General features: G+C 48.6%; 1 protein-coding gene across 1 annotated transcript in view; it reads right to left on the bottom strand.

The window, feature by feature from the left end:
* ABHD2 (abhydrolase domain containing 2, acylglycerol lipase) overlaps positions 1 to 17,920 on the bottom strand; it is a 34,479-nt gene extending 16,559 nt beyond the window's left edge. Inside the window, exons 1-4 of the mRNA XM_078879274.1 lie at positions 17,619 to 17,920; positions 17,296 to 17,520; positions 5,000 to 5,175; positions 1,156 to 1,323 (exon numbers count right to left, since the gene is read on the bottom strand). Of these exons, the coding sequence (XP_078735400.1) occupies positions 1,156 to 1,323; positions 5,000 to 5,175; positions 17,296 to 17,498 (547 nt within the window). The 5' untranslated portion in view covers positions 17,499 to 17,520; positions 17,619 to 17,920. The remainder of the gene's footprint in view (positions 1 to 1,155; positions 1,324 to 4,999; positions 5,176 to 17,295; positions 17,521 to 17,618) is intronic.
* Positions 17,921 to 22,820: the final 4,900 nt, after the last annotated feature.

Here is a 22,820-nt window from a genome sequence, read left to right as displayed (position 1 = left end):
AAAGTGACCTGCCCACAAATGATAGCTCAACGAAAGTGGCTTATCATCATGTGGACATTTACAGCCGCCAAATACTCCCAACACGCATGTCGCTTCTAAACGTGGAGGGGAAAAAGCGGAGGACCCGGGGAAAAATCCACGCGACCACGGGGAGAACATGCAAACTACAGTGGTCAGGATTGAACCCACAACTTCCCGTATACTAGGCAAGGTAGTTAACATCTCGCCACTGAGACACCCGTTTCTAATGAGCCGCTCCGCGCTGACCAGCCCCGACTGAACGTGTGTGAAAAAGAGCTTTGTAGCTCATCGGATTCTTCTCGTCTAAATAAAAAAAACTCTGATTCGGGGGCACCGCGCCTTTGTCAACAACGCCGGCACCGCCCGTTGCCTAGCGCCTGAATCAGGGCCCTCGATTGCGATTCCCTCGCCTGACAACCGTTGTGCGTGTGTGCGTGTGTGCGTGTGTGCGTGCGTGTCTACTCGCACGCACACACGCACGCACACAAAGACCTCCTCATGTGTAGCCCACACAGGCTGTCGGGGGAGAATGCTGTTAGCGAGTCTGTGAAGGTTGGCACAGCGAGTGAGCGGGTGGGGTGTGGCCAGCACCACTCCCAGCCACTTTTGTTCTCCTAAGTGATGATGTTTTTCACATATTTGAGGCCGAGTGAATCTAGGCGATGACCGGATGAGATAATCACCACCGATGTTGATCGTGAGCAGGTAATGAACTCGAGTCGTTCATTGCGCAGCATGCTAACCACTACAGCTCTACTCCCCATCCACACCCACATACACCTAGAAAGGCAAAGACTACCGCCCGTATAGCCTCAAAAGACTGTTGAGGCTAGTGCTTAGCAATTAGCACCTATGAAGGCCCACGTGGCACACAAAGGGGTGGGTAGCCGGCACCACGCCCAGCCGCCTTTGTCTCCAAAGTGTCGATATTTACGTATTGCACCAGGTACTCATTTGAGGCCGAGTAGATCTAGGGGAGGCCCAGGACAGGTTAAAAAATAATTGTCACTGGTGTTGGTGGCCACGAGCGGGAATTCAACCCAGGTCGCCAGTTTAAAAGCGCAGTGCGCTAACCACTACACAATGCTCACGCATGACACATGCACACACCATGTGACAAACTGCCATCCTCACCGTAGGTGAACATTCGCGGTGCAGTGAGCTTGATGCTGGCCAGGGCTCCCAGGTGGTTGAGGACCGCACAACGGTAGCCAGACCTCTGCGCGTGGTCCACAAACGTTCGGATGTACGTCTTCTCGCTGTGGTTCGCTATGCCCGGGCAGATCACCATCGTGAAGTCCTCTGTTGTGAGACATATCACAGAGGAGTGAGGAGTGGGATAGACCAGCGTGCACGTGTGTGTGTGTGTCCACTCGCTAAGAGCACTTGCCCCAACAGTCTGTCAAAGGCTATATGGGGGATCTTTGTCTTTGTGATAAATGGGAAGATGAGAGTAGCTGGATGGATGGATGGCTAAGTGGCTCGCTCAGAGGTCAGAAAGCTGAGCCGGTCTTGCAGAGGGCCTGGGTTTCAGCCGCCTGTGTTTAAATCGGATTCTCATGTGTAATGGAGTTGATCGTCTCAGCCCAGTCACACCAACAATAACTGCACAAAAAACGATTAAATTTAATGTTTTTTTGCGTGCATAATTTGGCACCAATTCTAACTTTGTGATTAACATTTTTCAGTTTGCCCGACACGAGACGTTTATTTGTGGTGGAGCGTGTGGGAAATGGCTCTGTAGTATCACCTTCCCCGGGGTCGTTATACAAACATGAGAGTTCCAAATTGGCATTTCGTCCCAATAAATGAATGCCGAAAGCGCAGCTTTCAATTGTGATGAAAACAATCAAAAGAGAGAACTACAACAACCAGGGACACCGCGACAAATTGCCAATCCGACTGCTGCCAATTATCATTTCTAGCAGCGTGCCTTGCACCAAAGCATTCGCGTGACCCTATTTAAGCCGATTTAAACCAGACTCAATTTTTATGTGCCCAACAGAAGCCTCTTCTTTTGCAAGCGATCGACGTTTCAGCCCCACGATTTTGTTTTGTCGAGAGAGTGATCTTTCCATAAGAGGTATTTTGGGTTACATCACGTAAATATAAATGTGTCGTTAAACCCGCCACCGCCCGACACAGCCAGCTAGTATGGTTTGTCACATAAACAAAATGTGGCAATTCGTTACTAGTACAGCACACCGGTGTGTTGTAAAGAAAACCCACAACATTTACAATTTGAGTATGACGTTTTACCAGTAATTGCATCTAGCATCATCAGGCGGATACCCAAATCTCGTTGTCGCCTGAAAGCCTACGTGTTAAAACTGACAGTGATCTTTACCTGCATTCACACCTTCCGCGAGCACCAGGCCGAGGGGTTGCTGATGACTTGGCCAGGGGGAAACTAAATAGACCATAAATACCCCAAAACATTTACATCCAACTTAATAAGGTGCACAAGAGACTGGTCGGGGTGGAGCGGTGGTGAAGTGGTTCGCGCATCGCGCCGTGAATGTGACGAGACTCGAGTTTGACTCCCGACCATGGCCAAACATCACAGGGCATCCCCTACTTGACTGACTCGCACTCACCGGTGTGGTGAAGTATGGTCACGACCCCTGCAGTCACTCGAGGTCAGTACATTCAACACAATGTAACAAAAAAAACTGAATCGTGACAATTTATTGAATAAGATAAAATAACGCCCCCCCCCACGACTGACACAGACATGGCTTCATCCAGCCGTGGATTGAATAGAGGCTGGTAATGATGATTATTATTTGTTATTATCGAACGTGAGAATGGTGATTCCACGTAAAAGAATAAACAATTAAGTCAGACTAAACAGCGAGTTTGGGGAACTCAGCATTGTGCTGCGAGCGTTTCTAAAGACGAGTGCATCGGCAAAGATTTACCGAGCTCTCAATCCACTTTAATCAAGCGAGAGGAGCCATTACCCATTAACGGGAATTAAATCAGTTCCCGCGGCCAACGTTAGTATGGGAAAAGGTTTCCCCCCAATTCAATACATTTCACTCGGTACTGGGCAAGAGCTGCGTTTTAAACGAACAACAACAACAACAATGCCACGACGCTGCCTGTAAGGCAACAGCAGCAGCAGGAGGAAGAGACCGCTTGGCTTGAACATCTCTCGTCGCCATTGTGCTGTCAGCGTTGCGTCACGAGATCAAGAATCTACTGGGAACTCTCGCGCAGCAGTACGACCCTGAGCAGTCGTAGAGAACGGCCCGCAAAAGCGGACACCACAGAGCTACCCTCTGAGCTCCCTTTAAAGTGACATCTGGTCAGGGACATAACTTTTCCACCCACACTGCCCCCGAGCGTAATGTTTGTCGTGTGACGGTCCAACCTATATATTTGTTTAACATTCTCGAGAGCTGGAATTTAGAAAATTACGTGCAGAACCAAATTTAATTATGGGTTTTTTTTGTGCGGTTATTGCTGAATGGGCAAAGACCATCAAATCGCTGCATTTGGGAACCCGGTTTAATCTACCACGGGCGGCTGAAACCTGGATTCAAGCCCATGTCTGTGAGCTCTGAGCCACCCGGCTTTCTCACCATGAACATCCAAGTCTGAGCATTCGCTGATCTAACGAAATTACCCATTTATCTTAGCGAAAAATAGCAAAGCAAAATGTATCGGCGAATACGAAACATCTAAAAGACAATTCAAACAATGCACCTCCTTGAAATCACTTTAAACGAAAAACTATTTGCCCAGGGGCCAGGCGAGAGTGGACAGGCGAGTGTCGAGTGACGCACGCGACTGGCGCAATGAGGTGACACGTCGTTGTTGAGAGATAAACCGGGGACAGAGGTTGTGCAAGTCCAGCCTCCCCTCCTTATTCACGAACTTGCTATCCGCGATTTTGGCTATTCGCGAATCGCATCTGGAAGTCTACACAACTGCGTCAAGAGAGAGAGAGAGAAAGTGATGATGAGAGAGAAAGTGATGATGAGAGAGAAAGTGATGATGAGAGATAAAGTGATGAGGTAATATCATTATCCACAACATTTGCTATAAACGAGCGTTTCCAGACCGTATCCCTCGCAAATAATGAGGGAATACTGTACATGTTTCTAGATTTGAAGCTTTCGTGACTGCAAGGATCCATACTCTTAGGTTTTTTTCGGCAAAGTCACGTAGGTTAAAAAAGAAAACAAGTAAATTAAATCACGACGTTTCGGAGGCAACACAAGAACGGAGGGGCTTGTGTTGCCTCCAAAACGTCGTGATTTAATTTATTTGTTTTCTTTTTTAACCTTCGTGACTTTACCGAAAAAAACAAAGAATACTGTACATGTCAATACAATGCTGGATGAGAGCTTCCTCACACCGTACAGGTGAGGGTTTTTTTATTATTAAACCCGGAAAAATCCAAATACACGCGGGACAGGACGTCGCTGCGGTATGTTCGATTCTATCTCCCGGCGCGGCAGTTGAAACGACGGGGGCCGAGATTCTTGCGCCCCCCGCGCCCCCCCACCCCCCCGCGCCATCCCACCCACCTCTGCTCTACTTGGCAGCTGAAATGATCACACCAAAGAGAGTCGATTGAAAGGTCGCGCGCTGGTGGGGTAAAGCGTGGATACTCCCAGCTCTTGCACGACGTTTGGCCAGCGTGGAAGAGTAGGCAGAAAGACACCCTCACAAGAGGAGGGGGTCGGCAACCAAAATAACAAGAAGAGCCATTTTTTTTCTAATTGCATCCGAGTACGAGACGGTGGCCGCCCTTCATAAATAACGTCACGAAGCGGTCCTCGAAGAGCTGAACGCGGCTCCGGAGCCGCAGGAGGCCGAGAGCCTCTCGAGAGCCTCTCGAGAGCTCCCTGTAGCAGAGCCCCTTCCACCAGCAGTGGCACGAGCAAGACATTTCAGGGCTGCAGGATTTGGCTGTTACATGCGGGGGGTGGGGAGACACAGCGTACGTTCCGACTCTCGCGCTCACCTCCGGTGGAGTGGGGAGCCAGCGCCTCGAAGAGGTCGAAGGTGGAGGACGACCCGTCGGGCATGAGCACCGTCTTGCGGAGGCCGTGCGGCTGCGGGCAGCTCACGCGGCCCATCTTCCCGTACAGCACGGTCTGCACGTGCCCGCTCTTGCCCCAAAGCAGTGGAGGCACATACCTGCTCGTGCACGCACACACAAAGACAAAGATCCCCCCCCCCGTATAGCTTTATCAAACTGTCGGGGCGAGTGCTGTTTGCGAGCAGCACCTATGGAGGCCGGCACGGCACACGAGGGGGTGGGCGGCCAGCACCACACCCTCCTGAGTGGCAATGTTTTTATATGCTGCACCAGGTACTCATTTGAGGCTGATTTGACCGAGAGGAAGCCCAGGACCAGTTCAGATAATCGTCACTAGTGTTGGCTGGGCAGTCACAGGACAGACACCTGGGCCTGTCCTGTGACTTCCTTCCAGCAAGCCTACCACACTTTGTGATAGCCTCAAAGTGCACGTAGCCTGGCACAAGCGCTGTGGCGATTTCACCGCTACTTGGTGGTGCACGGTGGCAGTCGTTGTTTAACAGTCCAGTGGCATCCAGTGCCGTGAATCATCATCATCATGGCCAAGGACACTCTTCGGTCAATTGAACATTACGTAAATATAATTAAAATAATAACGATTACAAACGCTTCTATCAAACCACTGCTGGAAGAAGGAGTCCCACACCGTGTCGGCTGCGGGTGTTAATTGGACCATACTTGACCACGCGGCTGTGGTGGGGTTACTCCGGTTCCACCATAAAAAAATACACTCCATCTCCATTGCTGAGCAATCCATTGCCAAGCAATGGGGATGGGGCATTGTTTTGGAACTCAATCAAAAACACAAGTTCTAGTTTATCCCTTATGCCTGAACAGACTTTCAACCTTGTCTCAATGGACTCGGAAATGAAAGGCCAGTGAACCGAGGATGCACCAAGCACACAACGGCGAGTCCTGTATTTTATTCCACACACAGCGGAGAGAGAGGGGGGGTGAACGTTTAACGGTCGGGCGATCTTTGATGAATTAAGTCGTCCATGTCTGCGAGCCGACGCTGTGTGCTGGCCAGGGGCGGGCGGAAAAGCGGACTACGCCCTTCTTTTATTTACGGCACGGAGGAGGAAAACAAGCGGACCACTTCCAGCCTTGGCAACAAGGGCGTAATCTCTCTCTTTCTCTCTCGGGTCGACCGTCCCCCCGGAACCGCACAACGTTAAATATTTAAAAACGCTCGCCAAATCCCTGTCTCTGTTGTTGGGTACGGAGCGCGACCGAATCGCCGCGCGCCCGGCCTTCTTCCTGGCTTTCCTGTGACCCGCAACAGCAGAAGCTCGCCGTGGTACCGACAAGGAAGCGGAGTCAAAAAGTAAATGTCATGTTTTGCAAGCTGTGGGGGGGGGGGTGGGGAAATATCGCACTTTTCAACGTGCGTTTGCCTTCGGAAGTATTTCATTTAATGTGTGATTGGCAATGTGGAAGCAGATGGGCAGCTGTCATGGAAAAACACGAAATATATTGGCCTATTTCCAACAGGTTGCTGCCAGGCCTAAACATGTTTGCATATTTTTGAAAATATTCATCTCAGCTCTGGTTTGTGTGGTTTGGGTGCCTCCCACTCCCATGGCGCCCCCCCCACCCACCGTTTTAGGGGACCAATATACAATTTGTCTGCTTCTCTATAGGGTGGGTCTGTAATAGCAAACACAGCTTTGTGCTGCAGCTTCGTTCACCCACTCTAGCCCACCAGTCCACCGGTAACTTGATTAATAATTATAACAAGTCTTTTGCCCGTCCAAGGATGGGTGTATTGCAGTAAATCTGAAACTTGCAAGAGAAAAGCAGACCACGACGTGATGTTCATTGGCATCCATTCGTGTGCAATTTGTAAGGGCGCGGTGACACAGACTTATTTAATTTAAAGGTTCTAATCCCTTGGTCATCATGATGTCCTTTTTACTTCGATGTCTCAACAGCGTGACACAGATCACGTGACGTGAGGGTTCTGCCTTTGTAGTGAGGGTTGTGAGTTGACGCCGAGGAGGGGGGAGGAGGCGCCTCGCCCCCCCCCATGTGGAGTGACGTCACCCGCTAATTATTATTAATGGCGGGGGGGGGGGGTGTCCATTTGGAGGACGTCACCTGTTCATGATTATTAATGAGGGGGGCTGGTCGACGTGGAGTTGCGTCACGCGCGGGACACACAGACATTCTTGGCTCATTATAGTAGCAAATTGCCAATTGTTGAGATTCAACAAAGGCCGTACATGGACGCAGAGAAACGGTGAACATTGTACGCGTGTACCTGTGTACATTACGCTTTGATTTTTAATTGGACTAGAAGACCTGCGCACATGCACATTTACACAACGTAGGGAGCGATGCGTTAATGCTCTCCCGTGGTTCGAATTGTCATTAAAGTTGTTCTCGTGAACACCCCGATACACTAGTTAACTTTCTTTCGGATCTGCAAGTGGTTTCTTAGAACGAGGTAACACGTGTATATCGCCCTTAGGGCATGGTCTGGAAGGTCAGGGAGAATCCCATGAATAGCCACATTTCCGAAATGATACAAAGCCGTAATGCGTTTTCTCAGCATGTTTACAGTGATCACAGCCGCAAAATAAAACCAATTCCCTTTCTCGTGAACGTCGTTTCAAGTCATGTTACATTGTCAGACCTGTCAATGTCTCCCATTGCCAATAACAAGGGGAAATTGCCAAGTTAATTGTGCTAATTGAATGCAATTTGGCTCTTTGTCATCATTACAGCCCAGCTACCGCCTCTAAATTGGGAATGCAATTCTCGGACAGAGCCCTGGGTCCAAGAGACCTGGCACAATGTAGTCTTTGGAATACGCATTGCAGGTTGTTTTGCGTGACCTTATACAAGACATTTAAGATCCTTTAGTCCTAGTCTCACACATTTTGAGATGAGTGAATGGCTCAGACTTTATTTCTATCAGCCGGTAAGGCCCGTAAGAAGTAGCTAGCCAGCTCTGTTACAAGGACGACCACGGTGAAAGGCTCATCGGCAGTGGGCGGCAGTTTGAGAACATCTGAAGGGTAGAGAATGTGCCAGAGGTCGCAACCGGGTACCCGATACCCGTACCCTACCCGATACCCGGCTACCCGTACCCAGCTGGGTACGGGTAGCCGTTTGCGACCCTGGTGCGGCCGGGTACGGGTACGGGTAAGGAATCAAAACCCGTTTGCGACCTCTGGAATGTGCCAACCAACAACAGAAAACACCAACATTATTTACAATAAATCTGAACTCTTTGTAGCTCCAATTTTTTTCCCCAAAATCCGGAGGGACAAGGCTTTTTATTTCTCTATTTTTATTTTACCAGGGAAGCCCCAACGAGCTAGCGCTCTTTTTTCAGAAGCGAACTGGCTATGACAAATGACAGCGCAAAGAAGCGGCCGATCACGTGCCAACGTATAGCTGCCAAATGCTCGAAACGCGTGATGTTGAGTCTAAATGCGGACGGAAAAACTGGAGGACCCAGAGAAAATCCCCAGGGAGAACTGGCAAACTCCAAATATACAGCAGGCATCAGGGTTGGGATCGAACCCACGACCTCCTGTATACCAGGCGAGGTTGTTAATATTGTGCCACAGTGGCTCCCTGCCTCTGGAACTCTATCGCCAAGTCATACCTGGAATGCCCTTGACAATAACATCTTTAAAATAAAATGTAAAAACCTGTGAGTGAGCATGATTCTAAGCAGGATTCATTAATCAATAGCTCAAGTTTTAATTGCATAGTCTACGTAAAAATAATTAAAATATATATATTTCTTTGTATCTTATTTCAGAAGGTGATGGGTCTGGCCCTGCAATTGCTTGCTCAAACACACCACTGTTAGCAAAAGAGCCTCCGGCAGAGGAAGCTTAAGTGGGACTCTCGAGAAGGTATTTGGCCTACTCTTCCACGCTGGCCAAAACGTCTTGGAATAGGTGGGACTACCCACATTTCACCCCACCACACACAACCAGCCTATCGACTCGCCACGTCGCACCCATTTGTACTGCCGGGAGGACACAGAGGCGGTGCGAAGGGGGAGTTGAGAAACTGGCACCCAATGTTTCAACTGCCGCGCCAGGAGGTGGGATCGAACCGGTGACCTCCGAACCGCACGGCCAACGTGTGAACCATTACCCCAGGGCAACGGTCGAAGAGTGAACGGCATTAAATGAGACGGCGCCACCATCTCGCCTAATGTGCCCAATTACGTAAGCCCTGGAGAGTATTGTTAAAGGACTTTCTCACACCGGGCTAATGGGTTTGAAACCGCCCCCCCCACCTAACCTCCCCCCAATTCCCCCCACCTAACTTCCCCCCTCCCACCACTGTGTGGGGACACGACCGCAAAAAAACATCGCAAGCCCATACGTGCATACATAACATCCTGGCTCTGACTGGCCGTACGGCAGCAGTCCGGGGCAAATTCCTGGTCGGCCGGTCCATTCCGAGGGCCGGTGGGCCAGTCTGTGTTGGGAAATTGCAAATGTGATCATGTGAGATTACTTTAAAATAATGCTTGCAAGAGAATATATTTTTTTATGTATATAATTTTTTTAAGTTAAAATATGTTATTACTTCTAATGTGTAATGTTTCATTGCTTATTTATGCTCTCAGTTGGCATAAAGACCCATATTTGGCAGCCCCAAAAGATTCTTCCTCACCAGCCCCATTTGTTTTTTGGACCCAGACAAAATGGGCCGATGAGATCGCACGGCAATTTGGGGCCCCCGCTGTGTTTACAAATGCCCCGGCCGATTTTTTTTGCCCCGGTCCGTCACCGCATACATCCTGCGCGTACAGTTTGTACAGTACGACGATGCGGATTTTTCGTAAAAAAAAAAACGCCGGCAGGCGTCACTCCGGCACACACCGCCGGGCAAAACCGGATTGGGAATTAGCGGGAGGTCGCGGCCAGTCGTCGCGTTCGGTCGATTGTGCGCATTCTCTCCAGTCGAGACTGAGGTGGCCGGAGAGCTGGGTGTGTTTGTTAAGGGTGACGTACCGAAGGCTGCCTGTGTGTGTGTGACAGCCTCGGTGCGTGTATGGATGTCGGGACAACTTTCATGGGGGGAGTGGGTAGTTGAAGTCACTTTGGCCGTGTCGCACAAGACGAAGAAGTGTGTGGCTCAAAAGGCTGAAGCTCGCATTCGAGCGCTGGGCCGCCACGGTTTGAGAGTCCGGCTTTGATACCAAACTTTGATCCGTTTCGTGATTAAATAACGTTCACAACAGAAGCGAGCTGATGGTCGCGGCCCAGTCACCGATGACTGCAGGCAAGGGAAACTCACGGATCAATGTGGGTTTCCAATCCGGGTGAGATCAGCGCAGGAAATTCAACAATTTGTATCCCATTGACAAGCCAAGGCGAGTCCTTTATGTGCCTAAAGCTGCCAAACTAAATGACGCGGAAGAAGCCTTTCGCGACATCGCCTTCCAATGACTTTCCGTGACACATAGTGGTGCACTACGAGCTGGGAGAGCTGCGATGTCGTTGTCTCACAACGTGACGCCGTTATATTTGCTAAGAATGGTGTTTATCAAGCGCCCGATAAGCTGTAAATCAGTCGTGACAGTGAGCGTCACCGCGAGTAATAAACTTACAAAAACGTCACGGAAGGAATGTAGGTGTTGTTTGCTTTAGGGTTAAGAAGGGGTGCTTTGCATTAACATACAAAAAACCAGTTACTGGTTTGACGCGCACAAGCGTGTAGCAATGAAAGGAAGTTTTACTTTACCAAAAGAAAAATTAAGGTGGTTACCATGGTGGTGTAAGGGTTCACACACTGGACTTGCGATGCAGAAGTCACCGATTCGATTCCATCTCCCGGCGCGGCAGTTGAAACAATTGGCCGTGTTACTAAAAACACCACTCCACCACCGCCTTAATCCACCCATAAATCGTCATAAATTGGATCCACCACAGTTACGGTAGTCGACTGTCAGATCATGTGTGGTGAGATAAAGTGCGAATACCACCTCTTCTGTGACGGCTGACCCAGTGTTGAAGAGTAGGCCAAAATCCTCTCGAGAGGGGGCTCAACAAGAGGTCCCTCGAGTGAAGGAGACCCTTCCTGTCAGGAGTGGTGTCAGCAAGCAATTGCATGGCTCCACCTTTACCTTTTGATGTATACATTTAAATTTAAATGTACGACCCGAAGCAATCCACCGCCGGATGAAGATCTCGACCAGAGGTCGCAATCGGGTACCTGATACCCGTACCCTACCCGATACCCGGCTACCCGTACCCAGCCGGGTACGGGTACCAGTTTGCGACCCTGGTGCGGCCGGGTACGGGTACGGGTAGCCGCACGTGACTCACCCCAACCAATGAGTGAGAAGGCCGTGAGTCACTGGTGAGTAACCGTTTGCCACTCATTTCCCAACGTCTTGTCTCTTCTCACAATTGAAGTTCCTAGAATCAACCCACCCGCGCCTGCAACATGGCTTCATCCCAGAGGTCGCAATCGGGTACCCGATACCCGTACCCTACCCGATACCCGGCTACCCGTACCCAGCCGGGTATTGGGTAGGGTACAGGTAACCCGTACCCGGCCGGGTGCAGGTACCCGTTTGCGACCTTGGTGCGGCCGGGTACGGGTACGGGTAAGGAATCAAAACCCGTTTGCGACCTCTGATCTCGACCCATTGCCATATCGGTGAATTTGGAGTTAATGGAGCCTACTTCCCCATGCTGGTCAACCACGGGTTGGTGATGGTGCAGGGTGGGGGGGCCCCAGTAGTGGATCCGACATCGCTGGCCACCAACGTTAGCCGTGTCCGTAAATCGAACTCGGCGTCGTCGGGTTCGCGGCACCTGGGGCGCTAACCGCCGCCCCGTCCGGGTGACGGTGCTGGAAATCAAATAACGTCACGTGAGCTGACGCTGCACCGAGAGAACGGACAAATAAAATCTGTGGCCGGTCTCGGCAGGAAGGATGAGATACGTTTAAATGTTCCTGCTTGCAACTTCTAGATGGTATTTAAAAGCACGGCACGTCCTCTGCAAAATGCGAGGCTTTTGTTTCCAAGCACAGTGGCCGCGTTATCCACCCAGAATTGGTTTTCTTTGGAATCGGGCAATGGCTATTTTGTAAGTGTCTCACACGTAGGTAGGAAAGTGCTTGGAGGGGAGTAGAGTGAGATGAGGGGAGAGGTAGGAAAGTGCGTGGAGGGGAGTTGAGTGAGATGAGAGGGGAGAGGTAGCAGACCCGTTGTGAGTCAAAAAATCCCTTCTCGATTTCCTGCGCTGCCATTAAGCTGTTTATTGGTTCAGTCCACCTGCAAACTTACATCCAGATCTAAAGCGACAGCTAATTCACAGCCAGATCTACGGTGACACAGCAGTGATGTGCTCTGCAAGGGCACAATCACCAAGGCGATGACAATTGACGGAAGGCTTTATAATGACGATTGATGGAACTACGGTGATAACGCTGGTGACCGATGACCATGACGACGAGAATAATGACGACTCGTGGATTTCCGAAGGTCAATAAATGACAACAAGCGATGGACACCGACTGGTAATCGTCCTTTTATCGATGATTGATGAAGATTAAGTGAGCGATGTCGGGGTGGGGAGGCTTAGTACACAAGATGTACATGGCAGGCACAAACATCGGCCTTTGTACCCTACTCCATAACGCTGACAAACGTGTGTGTCAACAAGTCGACATCTACACAGAAGCAATATAATTTAAACTGTAAATGAGCGATGAAACTCAATACATTCATCAATATCAGCATGTCTTAAAACAAGAAAATATTAGAACAGGCAACATTTCGGCCAATGGATCTTCATGGCACACAAAAGAAGGGATATTGCCTAAAACGTCGCCTATTTTATATCTTTTTCTGTAAAGGCCACACTGTGATAGTGACGAATGTGTTTAATTTCTTAAGAACTCCTTTTGATGTTTAGTTTCTTGTTCTTCCCCCGCACCTCTGATGAGCACGGTTAGCTACGAACGGTGCGAAAGAAGTTCAACGTTCGTGCATACATTGGGCAACCACTACCAACGCAGGAACAGAATTAGCAAATAACTTGTGTAAGTGAGCGCGGGTTAGAGCCGGAACCTCAAACAAGCGTAGAGGCACAGCGAGATGGGTATCACGAGTCTATGACGTGATGTAATGCTGCATATACAGCAGTCCATGTTTATATCTCACACACATTACCCAGACATGACTCAAGGGCATGCAGAGATGCGTGTTGCTCATTCAAGTTATTTTTATACAGACTCTCATCACAATTTCTACAGTGCAACAATTTTACATGAGCAGACTTTCAATTCATTTACTCGTTTATATGGTTGCAGAGTAGAGGGCCCGCAGGACCAAAATGCCAAGCGGTCGGCAACAAATGGCGCTGCCGGGGGTATAACGCGTAAAATTGAATACGCTTATTGAATTGAGCAAAGTTATTGTCGTTATTATAAGAACATGGGAAAAGAGACAATGGGAGGGAATTCCAAAACGGAGCGAGAAATGTAGCAAGAAGTGTTGTGACCTGCAGTGTGGGGCGCCATGGTGGCGAGATGTTAACTACCTCGCCTGGTACAGAGATCATGGGTCCGATCCCGACCCTGAAGCCTTTACATATTTGGAGTTTGCATCTTCTCGCCGTGGTCAAGTGTTTTTTTCTCCAGGTCCTCCGGTTTTTCCCTCCACATTTAGAATCAACATGCATTTAGGGTATTGGGCTGCTATATTATTTCCGCGCGATAAGCCACTTCGTAGAGCTATAATTTGTGATAGGTCGCTTCTGAAGGAGAGCTACATAACTCAGTGGGCCTTATCTAGCAAAATAAAAAGTTTTAAAAAATAGCATAGTTTAAGCGGTGGTGGTGGTTGAACGCAGTGTGATGAACGAGACAAAACACTTGGTAAACCAAGTCCTCAGCACAGGTAAATATTCTATGGGTGCATCGCAACAGGGCGATTTGTTTGTATTAATTTAGGTGAGTCACAGCCAAAGCTTATCAGCCCCAGCTGCCTGCCAGCAGGAACATCGTCATTTGTAAACTCATTTACCCAGTCATGTGGTGCTACAGCAAACGGCATTTGACCCACAGTCATAAAATTGCAAGTTTAAAACCAGGTCTGTGATGTTGAGTGAACTCGTTATCCGTCCATTGTCGATAAACCAATAACCATCATCATTTGATCAAGAAGTGACGCTGTGATGTTGAAACCCAATTGTAAGTGTTGTGGGTTTACTCTCCAAAACAGCTTTGTGCTGAACGAGTAACGAATTGGCATGTTTTGTTTCCATGACAATCCTTACTAATTAACCTTACTAATTACTAACTGGCTGTGTCGGGTGGTGGCGGGTTTAACGACACATTTATATTTACGCGGTCTAACCCAAAAACCTCTATTATAGATATTGGTCGCGAAAATCTACGTGTTAAACCAACCAAACTGGGTTCCACGGTGGGCAGCATGAGGCAACAAGTGGGGTTAATTAACCCATCTGTAAGGGCCCTTTGAGTGCTATCCCCCTACTCGGCATGATGGGTTTTCTCCGGGTACAGTAAAACAACTCTCTATATCAAAGAGAGGAATTGGACGAACGTACCACTGTAACAGGAGCCGTTCCGGGAAAAATTATGTGAATTAAAAATAAAATCTGACCCAAAATAATCAATTCCCCTAACCCAATCATGGCCTAAAAACAAGGTCACATTAAAAACGGTAATAACAATAATAACACACCATTAACCCAGGAAAATCTTTAGCAAATATCAAGACACCGTTTCATGAGGTCGCGCATTGGAAGGTTTGAGCAATGCCATAAACAAGTTTGACGTAAATATGTCTTTTAAACAGGCCAGGCTACTTCACAAAACGCGTGTGCACTCACTGCCTTGGTGGACTCGACAGACAAGACGAACATTACGATTCGTTTCAGACTTTAGAAATGTGACTCCCTGTCATGAATTCGCCCGTCTAAGCAAACACTCACGCAACAATGGCTCAGAGTGACACGAATATTATATTGTGACAACACACCCGCGTACAGTATGCCCATTTATTAATTTACACCTCCACTTGTACATCTAACGAGACCCGCAGGTAAAAACAAAAATATTTGAGCCGTGTTGCTGTACTGCACTGAATGCTCCCTATGGTGTCTTTGAAAGGGATTTTTATCGTAACACGGCAGCTTTTGGCGCACATAGCAGGATACACTATGCTAGTGGCCTATTGCCATTTAAAGACCCACAAATATAATCGGAGGAAATACACAATTTTTTTAATGTCTGGCCAAAAGACTTGTATTTTGTCTATGTCAGTACCTGTTCAAATAAAATCCACCGCAAATACGAGGAAACGACACTCAAAACCCCGCAGAGATATATTCAAGAGCCAACTTGCTGTACTGCCATCTCCTCCAAGGTCACAGCAAACTCGTAGACCAAGGTAGCCAGTAGATTCTTACGAAATATCTCTGTGATCCACCATCCCACGCCCCCCAAAGTGCTAGATCAAAGGCATGCACCACCATGCTTCTTCTTAGCTGCTAGTTCGTGTGGGTTGTTGAATGGTGTGCCCAGCACAGGTTCAGATTTCGCTTGCCACTTACGCTAGCCGCGGCTTTTGTTTACATGCACAACCTATTTGTCAATCCGCTGATGGATCAGGGCCTCGTCTTGACATGAAGGTGGCTAATTGACCATACATCACTACATAGGTCAGTGTGGGTTGGTTAAGGCAGGGATACTAGAGGTGGAAGCATAGAAGTACAGTACAGCAATCGATATTTCTGCAACGCCCTATGATGACAACGTAGCCCATAACACCTTTGTTATACATTTGTGGTCACACATCCAAGCACAATCCAGGCACAATAATGATGACCTCCTGAGATGGGACGAGATGGTTCTGGATGCTTTCGTCATAAGGGAAAAGTTAATGAAGGAGTCCTGTATGTATGTATAACTTCTTTCGCAACGTACGTAACCAAGCGTGAAATGGTTTGCTCACGCCACTGCTGGCGGATGGGTCTCCACTTTAAAGGGCTCTAGAAAACCACTCTATAGAGAGCAATTGGCCTACTCTTCCACGCTGTCAAAGACGTATTGCAAGAGTTTGTTCATCTTAATTTATAGGTCAAGACTACTACTGTGCGTAAATAAAAGCAGTCTTGGTCCTACCGTACCTAAACTGAACCACTTAAAACTGTAACCGCACTCCAAACGCCAAGACCCCAACTCGAACCGCTAACTCTAGCCATTTAAACCTTCACGATAACCAGAGGTGTCCCTGAAATATTTCATAAACGAAAGCCCAATTAAGGTCTGTAACTGGATACCAATCTTCGGGGACAGTATATTTTAATCTCACCTTCCTTTACCCCCACTTACCCTCGATCAGAGGTGGTGCCAGCCCATTGGGAGGCTCGAGGCAGAACTATTTGGGGGGAGGAGGGGAATTCTTTGTAAATTAGGAATTAGTGAGATGAAAAGAGCTGTAAAAGAAATACTTAATTCGCGAGGAGAGCCATTTAAATAAAATACAGATGTAGACTATAGATGTAGCGAGTTGCACGCACAGATTGGTAGTAGACACGTTAAGAGATGAGCGTATTTAATTTGGTGTACGTCCACAATCCTGTTACGTTAATTCATCATCACCATCCAATAATCAATCAACTCCAAATGGAAGCCTCTCCCCCCCCCCTAAGCCGCCACCGTGCGATTCAACGAATCCACGGGGCATCCCGCGTAAGTGCCGGGTGTTTATCTCACCGTTCAATAACATCCAAAACTCGAGCTGACATTTCATGCCGGTCCAATGTTTTGTCAGAGATACAGGGCCCCCGTGGAATTGCTTGGCTTCCTCGCCATCATTTACTCGGTTGTTTTTTATCCTCCCCGAACCGTGCCAAACAGGGCCAGTGCTAGTGTGGCGCTGGGCCCTGGCTGGCCCAACCCCAACTTCACAGCGGTGTTCAGAATCACAATCTCTCTTTAAGACCGGAGGAATCCGATTAGCTACGAAGCTTTTTGCTCACACACAATAGCTCTACTGCCCCCCCCCCCCCACATCTTCTTGGTTCTTTCGGTAAAGTCACGTGACTTTACCGAAAGAACCAAGAAGATGAATCCCTGCAGTCACGAAAGCTTTAAATCGAAATGCCCCCCCACAATTCGACAGGAGGGGGGCGCCTCTCGTTTCCCATCGCTGCTCTCCCCCTCCCCCACAACCACAGTCCGTCACTCACTCTTTGGTGAGCAGGGGACACGACTTGATAAGGTGTCGCGCCAGTGGCGAGTCCTGGAAGAACAGATCGGGCGACGCCGTAGGCGACTTGAGATTCAAGCACCGCACCATCACGTACAGCACCGCCGCCACCGCCGCCAACTTCACGCCGTCGACCATCGCCGGCATCTCCGGCATTGCCGCGCTCACCGAGTGCACGTCCATCGTGCCGGTGTGGAGGGATGAGCTTTGTTTGTAACAAGAAAATAAACGATTTTAAATGAAGGTTTTTTTTTTTCACAAACTGCGGCCTAGCACGCACTCTCGTCGGATAGTTAGTCCTACCGGCCGAGGTGAGGGGTACACGGTAGAGGTTGCGTGCGATGCCGGTGGGTGCGTCGGGGTGGGTGAGATTCGCAGTGTCGGAGCTGGTATTCCAAAAAAAATAATTAAACGACGACAGCCAGTTAGGACATCTACGTTGGGTGCGTTCCCTTATTAATGTTGAGCTACGGTGTTTCGAAGCGAGGAGATGGGGGGGGGGGTACGCGCGCTGGAACCCACGGAGAGCGAGAGAACCAGCAGCGTCCCGAAGGCTGAGGCGACACTTCGACCACAGAGACAGTGGTGGTGGTGGGGGAGGCGGGGTGGAGGCCAGTCACGTGCCCCGCGCACGCCAATCCGGACGCATGACAACGAGGCTCCGCCCAACTCGTCGCAGGCTCCGCCCACTTCGTCATAAGCCCCGCCCACCTCCCCCACATACTCCGCCTACTTTGTCATAAGCCCCGCCCACTTCCTTACAGGTCCCCGCCTACTTTTCCACGAGCCCCCGCCCACTTTCACCAGTCTTCCCCACCCACCCCCCCTCAAGCCGGCGTCACGTGCTTTTCACGTGATCGCACTTTCTATGTCCTGATGATGCTGGTGCCACTTGGTTGCTGCTCCTGCTGCGGTGGCTTATCTCGGTGGCTAGGAGATGTTAGCTACCTCGCCTGGTGTACATAATGCACGGGCATAATGCACGGGCATAAGTAGTACTAATCACATACCTGCATTTCCCATAAATATGCTAAATTCCTCTTGATATGCAAATTATTTTGTCAAAACGCCCTTTCCCCCCCCTTCCAACCCAGCTTATATATATGCTCCAAGCACGTGTGCTGTTTCATTCAGACGCTGTCGCCTCGACAGACCTGGTTTTCACCTGAGGACGGCTGCTTGCGTTGTGGCCGAAACGTCGTGAGAATTATTTTATTATGTTTTATTTTTATTAATGTATTACTTCCCTTCTACGTGACTTTACCGAAAGAACCAAGAAGATGGTATACAGAGGTCATGGGTTCGATCCCGACCCTTACGCCTGTATATTTGGAGTTTGCGTGTTCTCCGCGTGGTCGTGTGGATTTTTCTCCGAGATCTCCGGTTTTTCCCTCCACATTTAGAATCATGCGTTTGTAGTATTTGGCTGCTATACATTTCCTCCTAATGAGCCACTTCATTGGGCTATCATTTGTGGCCAGGTCGCTTCTGGAAAAGACCCATAAAGCTCAAGTGGGTCTTACCTGGTAAAATAAATTAATAACTCGACACATTCGTCATTAATACCGGCTTAAAATATATATAATAAGCGACGTTTCGGGCAATGGCCCTACTTCACCATAGCATGGTCGTAGCCTGTTTTTTTTATATGCAACGACCATTACTGAAATCTTCGCTTATTTGTTTTCTCTTTTAGGGCCGAAGTTTTGTTGAAGAAAGAGTTTGAAGGACACGCTTCGTTGTTTCATCCACCGCCCTTGCCAGTGCCCAAGTCAAAACGCACGCCGAGCAATAACTCCCGAACCGTACTGCATTGCCATGTTAATCACGGCACGTGTACTACGAACTCGTGCGTGTAAGCACTGTTCGTGCGTTCCACTGCTGTCGATAGAATAGGAAAGATGTTCTTCGTAAAATTCCGCTCATGAATCGAGAAAGGGGCCGTCCATAAATGACGTCACGTGATTTTGGACGATTTTTTTTACCCCCCCCCCTCGTCACACGGCGTCACAAAAAGTCAGGCCCCCCCCTCAAATATGACGTCACAAAGCTCTGCCCCCCCCTCCCAAAATAAAACATGCTTCAAATCGCTTTAAACTATTGTCATTGTAGTGCGTATTTAATGTGGCGCTGCACTCTGATGTAGGAGAAAACATTTATTAAAAAGTCTATTTAATTAAGTAGAACGTGTTGTCTATATTTATTTAAAGTTGCGCATTTTGATGTGACGTCACATTTCTCAAACCCCCCCCCCCCGTCCCTACACATCGTTACAAATGTCTGACCCCCCCCCCTAGGTGCGTGACGTCATTTATGGACGGCCCCAAACACAAAAGCGTCACAAGGATTCGGCGTGAAGATGTCCGTCGTCGTTCAAAAGTGCCAGCTTGTTTCTCATGAGACTACGGTGACCTGGGCTGCAGGACGGACAACGTCATGTGAGTGTTGGCAGCAGAGGTCGCAAACGGGTTTTGATTCCTTACCCGTACCCGTACCCGGCCGCACCAGGGTCGCAAATGGGTACCCGTACCCGTACCCGGTACCCGTTCCCTACCCGTACCATACCTGAAATGAGTGACAAACGGTTACTCACCAGTGACTCACGGCCTACCCGTACCCGGCCGCACCAGGGTCGCAAACGAGTACCCGTACCTGGCCGGGTACGGGTAGCCGGGTATCGGGTAGGGTACGGGTATCGGGTATCCGGTTGCGAGCTCTGGTTGGCAGGCTTGTTGCTTTGCTCACCCATTGACGGACGTTCACATTGCATCCTCCGACTATTTAATTTATCAAAAGACGCGCGTCATCAAAATCATCACAAAGTACTACTATTGTTGATGTATTTTTTAACATGCTTTTGTGACCAATATTACGATTCGTCATTGATTTTTTTGCTGGGGTCAGTTCGCCGCGTGAGTAAAATGTGTGTCGTAAAACCTCCTCCACCCGACTCAGCCAATTAACAAAGTTGTCACGCGATGAACACACGTGCAAAATCATTGTATTGTGTATGTATGTTGAAGTTCTTTCGCACCGTACGTAGCCAACTGTGCTAATCGAAAGAGTACAGAGGAAGGACAAAAAACTAAAACACAAAAAGCAGTTCTAAAAAAAAACGAGTTTTAACGCCCCATGACCTTATTATTGCCGCTTCAGCAACACCACAGTTGCGTTGGTAGATTAAACACATAACAGCAATACATCGGCACGTTCGTTCATCACGCGACAACTTTGTTCATCAGCTGCGTCAGGTGGTGGAGGGTTTACGACACACTTTACTCACGCGGCAATCACGCTGTTGATGTACGTGATATATGTTTGTACTATACAGTGCAGGCAAAAAAAACGCATTAATCTGCGATCAGATTTCATTTGGCTACGCTCCATAAAATCGTGCGTTGCATCAGCTCACCTTCTACTGGGTTGTCACGTTCTATTTGCTTAACGGCATTCGATGAGCAGAGGGGAAAACAGGCAAAGTTCATTTCCACATTGCTGGCGGATGGGCCTCCACCAATGGGAGCTCTAGAGAGCCCCTCCAGATAGTGTTTTGGCCTACTCTTCCGTGCTGACTAGACGACTTGGGAGAGGCGGGCGTACTCACACTTTAAATTACACTTTTTTAACTCCTTTATATTAAGTTCGCTTACTTGCTTAGGACCGTGCAAATCTTTCGGTCGTTTTTTAACCCACTTCCCGTGATCCAATCGAGCTGACATTTTCCACACAGACTCGTTGTGCGTGACAATTAATGTTCGTGAAATTTGTTTTCCTAAATTTTACACTTTTTAGGACAAAAATATTATATTTAATTACCAATTGCTTAATGGTGCAATGCAATCATCTGACCCATAGGTGGCAGCCATCTCAAGCCAGAGGACGAGAGGACTCTAGCCGCCACGCATATAAAGGATTTATAGTGAAAAACTTTGTTTTTACGGGTTATACTTATTTTTATTTTACCACATGAGGCCCACTGAGCTATGGAGCTCTTTGTTAGAAGCGACCTGTTTATCACAAATGACAGCTCAAGAAAAGTGGCTTATCACGTGGAAATTTATAGGAGCCAAATACTCTAAAAGCGTGTTTCTAAATATGGAGGGGGAAAAAAACGGAGGACCCAGAAAAAATCCACACCACCGTTGGGAGAACACGCAAACTCCAAGTATACAGCAGGCGTCAGGGTCGGGATAGAACCCACGACCCCCTGTAGGCCTGGCGAGGTAGTTAACATCTCGCCACCGTGGCGCCCCACCACTTTACCCCATCACACGCAACCTGCCGACCGACTAAGTGTGGTGACCCCACATTTACACTGCATGGTGGATAGGGGCATTGGGCCCCCCCCCCTACTGCCCCTAAATTTATGAAACTTGCCACCGATGTTCCAGCCGAACCGGCGACCCCCGGAGCGCAAGTCCGGTGTGCGGATTGAAACGTGGCAGCTTCCCGGAAGGATGTATTGTTGTTTCGTTTCGCTTTAAACGCATTTCATTGTTGACAATACAGTACCAACATTTAATGGAACACACTCCAGTGCACAATACAGCATTTACAGTACGCGTGTATAACAGATGAAGCCAAAAGCGTGTATTTGCGCTCTACATGGGCGCTTGTATAATGCAACACTATCCCAAGAGGTGAATAAGTTATTCTCAAGACAAGCCACGCGTGAAGGCTTACTTAGACAGTTGTCAAGCAGCGTGAGCGGTGCTCGATTCGGCAGCCCCCCCTCCCACCTTCGCCCCCCCACCTTCGCCCCACCCCCCACCATCACCAAAATAAATTCACTCTTTAGATCGATGCCCCCCCTCAAACTTCCCACACGCTCCGATGGGCCACATGTTGTCAACCCGTCAACCCACACAGTTTACCCCGTATTCTTGTACAGGGAAATTGAGTTTTCAGGTCCATACGGCGTACAGCCGCTTCAATACGGGCAACAAAACCATGTTTTTGTCTATGTGTTTGTGTTTCTCCCTTGTGATGGGACTTTGTATGATCAACGTTGAGATTTCGAAGGGCACGGGGTGACCAATAAAGTCTGAATTGAGTCTGTAATAAGGCAGGCACTGATAAGGAGTTGACCGTTATAGTATAGTGTAGTGTATAATGCAGTGTATAGTGTAGTGTATAGTAGTGTATGTCATACCTGTCAACTCAAACGGTTTACCAGTATTCTTGTACAGGGAAATTACGTTTTCAGGTCCAGGCGTACATGTTTCATTACGGGCAAAAAAAACGTGTCTATTTGTTTGTGTTTCTCCCTTGTGATGGGACTTTGTAGAATGAACGTTGAAATGTATAAGGGCACGGGTGATCAATAAGGTCTGAATTGGTCTGTAATAAGGTAGGCACTGATAAAGGGTTGACAGGTATGTGTTGTTCACACCAAAACTGAAAATGGAACAAAAAGTCAAAAGAGCTCTTTCCTCGCCACCCCCCGCACCTCCGGTTGGCTACGTACGGTGCGAAATAAAGTGATAGGTGTTTACCCTTTCAACT

This window comes from Lampetra fluviatilis, chromosome 53, assembly GCF_964198595.1.
Source record: "Lampetra fluviatilis chromosome 53, kcLamFluv1.1, whole genome shotgun sequence".
Taxonomy (NCBI): Eukaryota; Metazoa; Chordata; class Hyperoartia; order Petromyzontiformes; family Petromyzontidae; genus Lampetra; species Lampetra fluviatilis.
The sequence above is the reverse complement of the archived record's forward strand: the minus strand, read 5'-3'. Positions and strand labels throughout refer to the sequence as shown.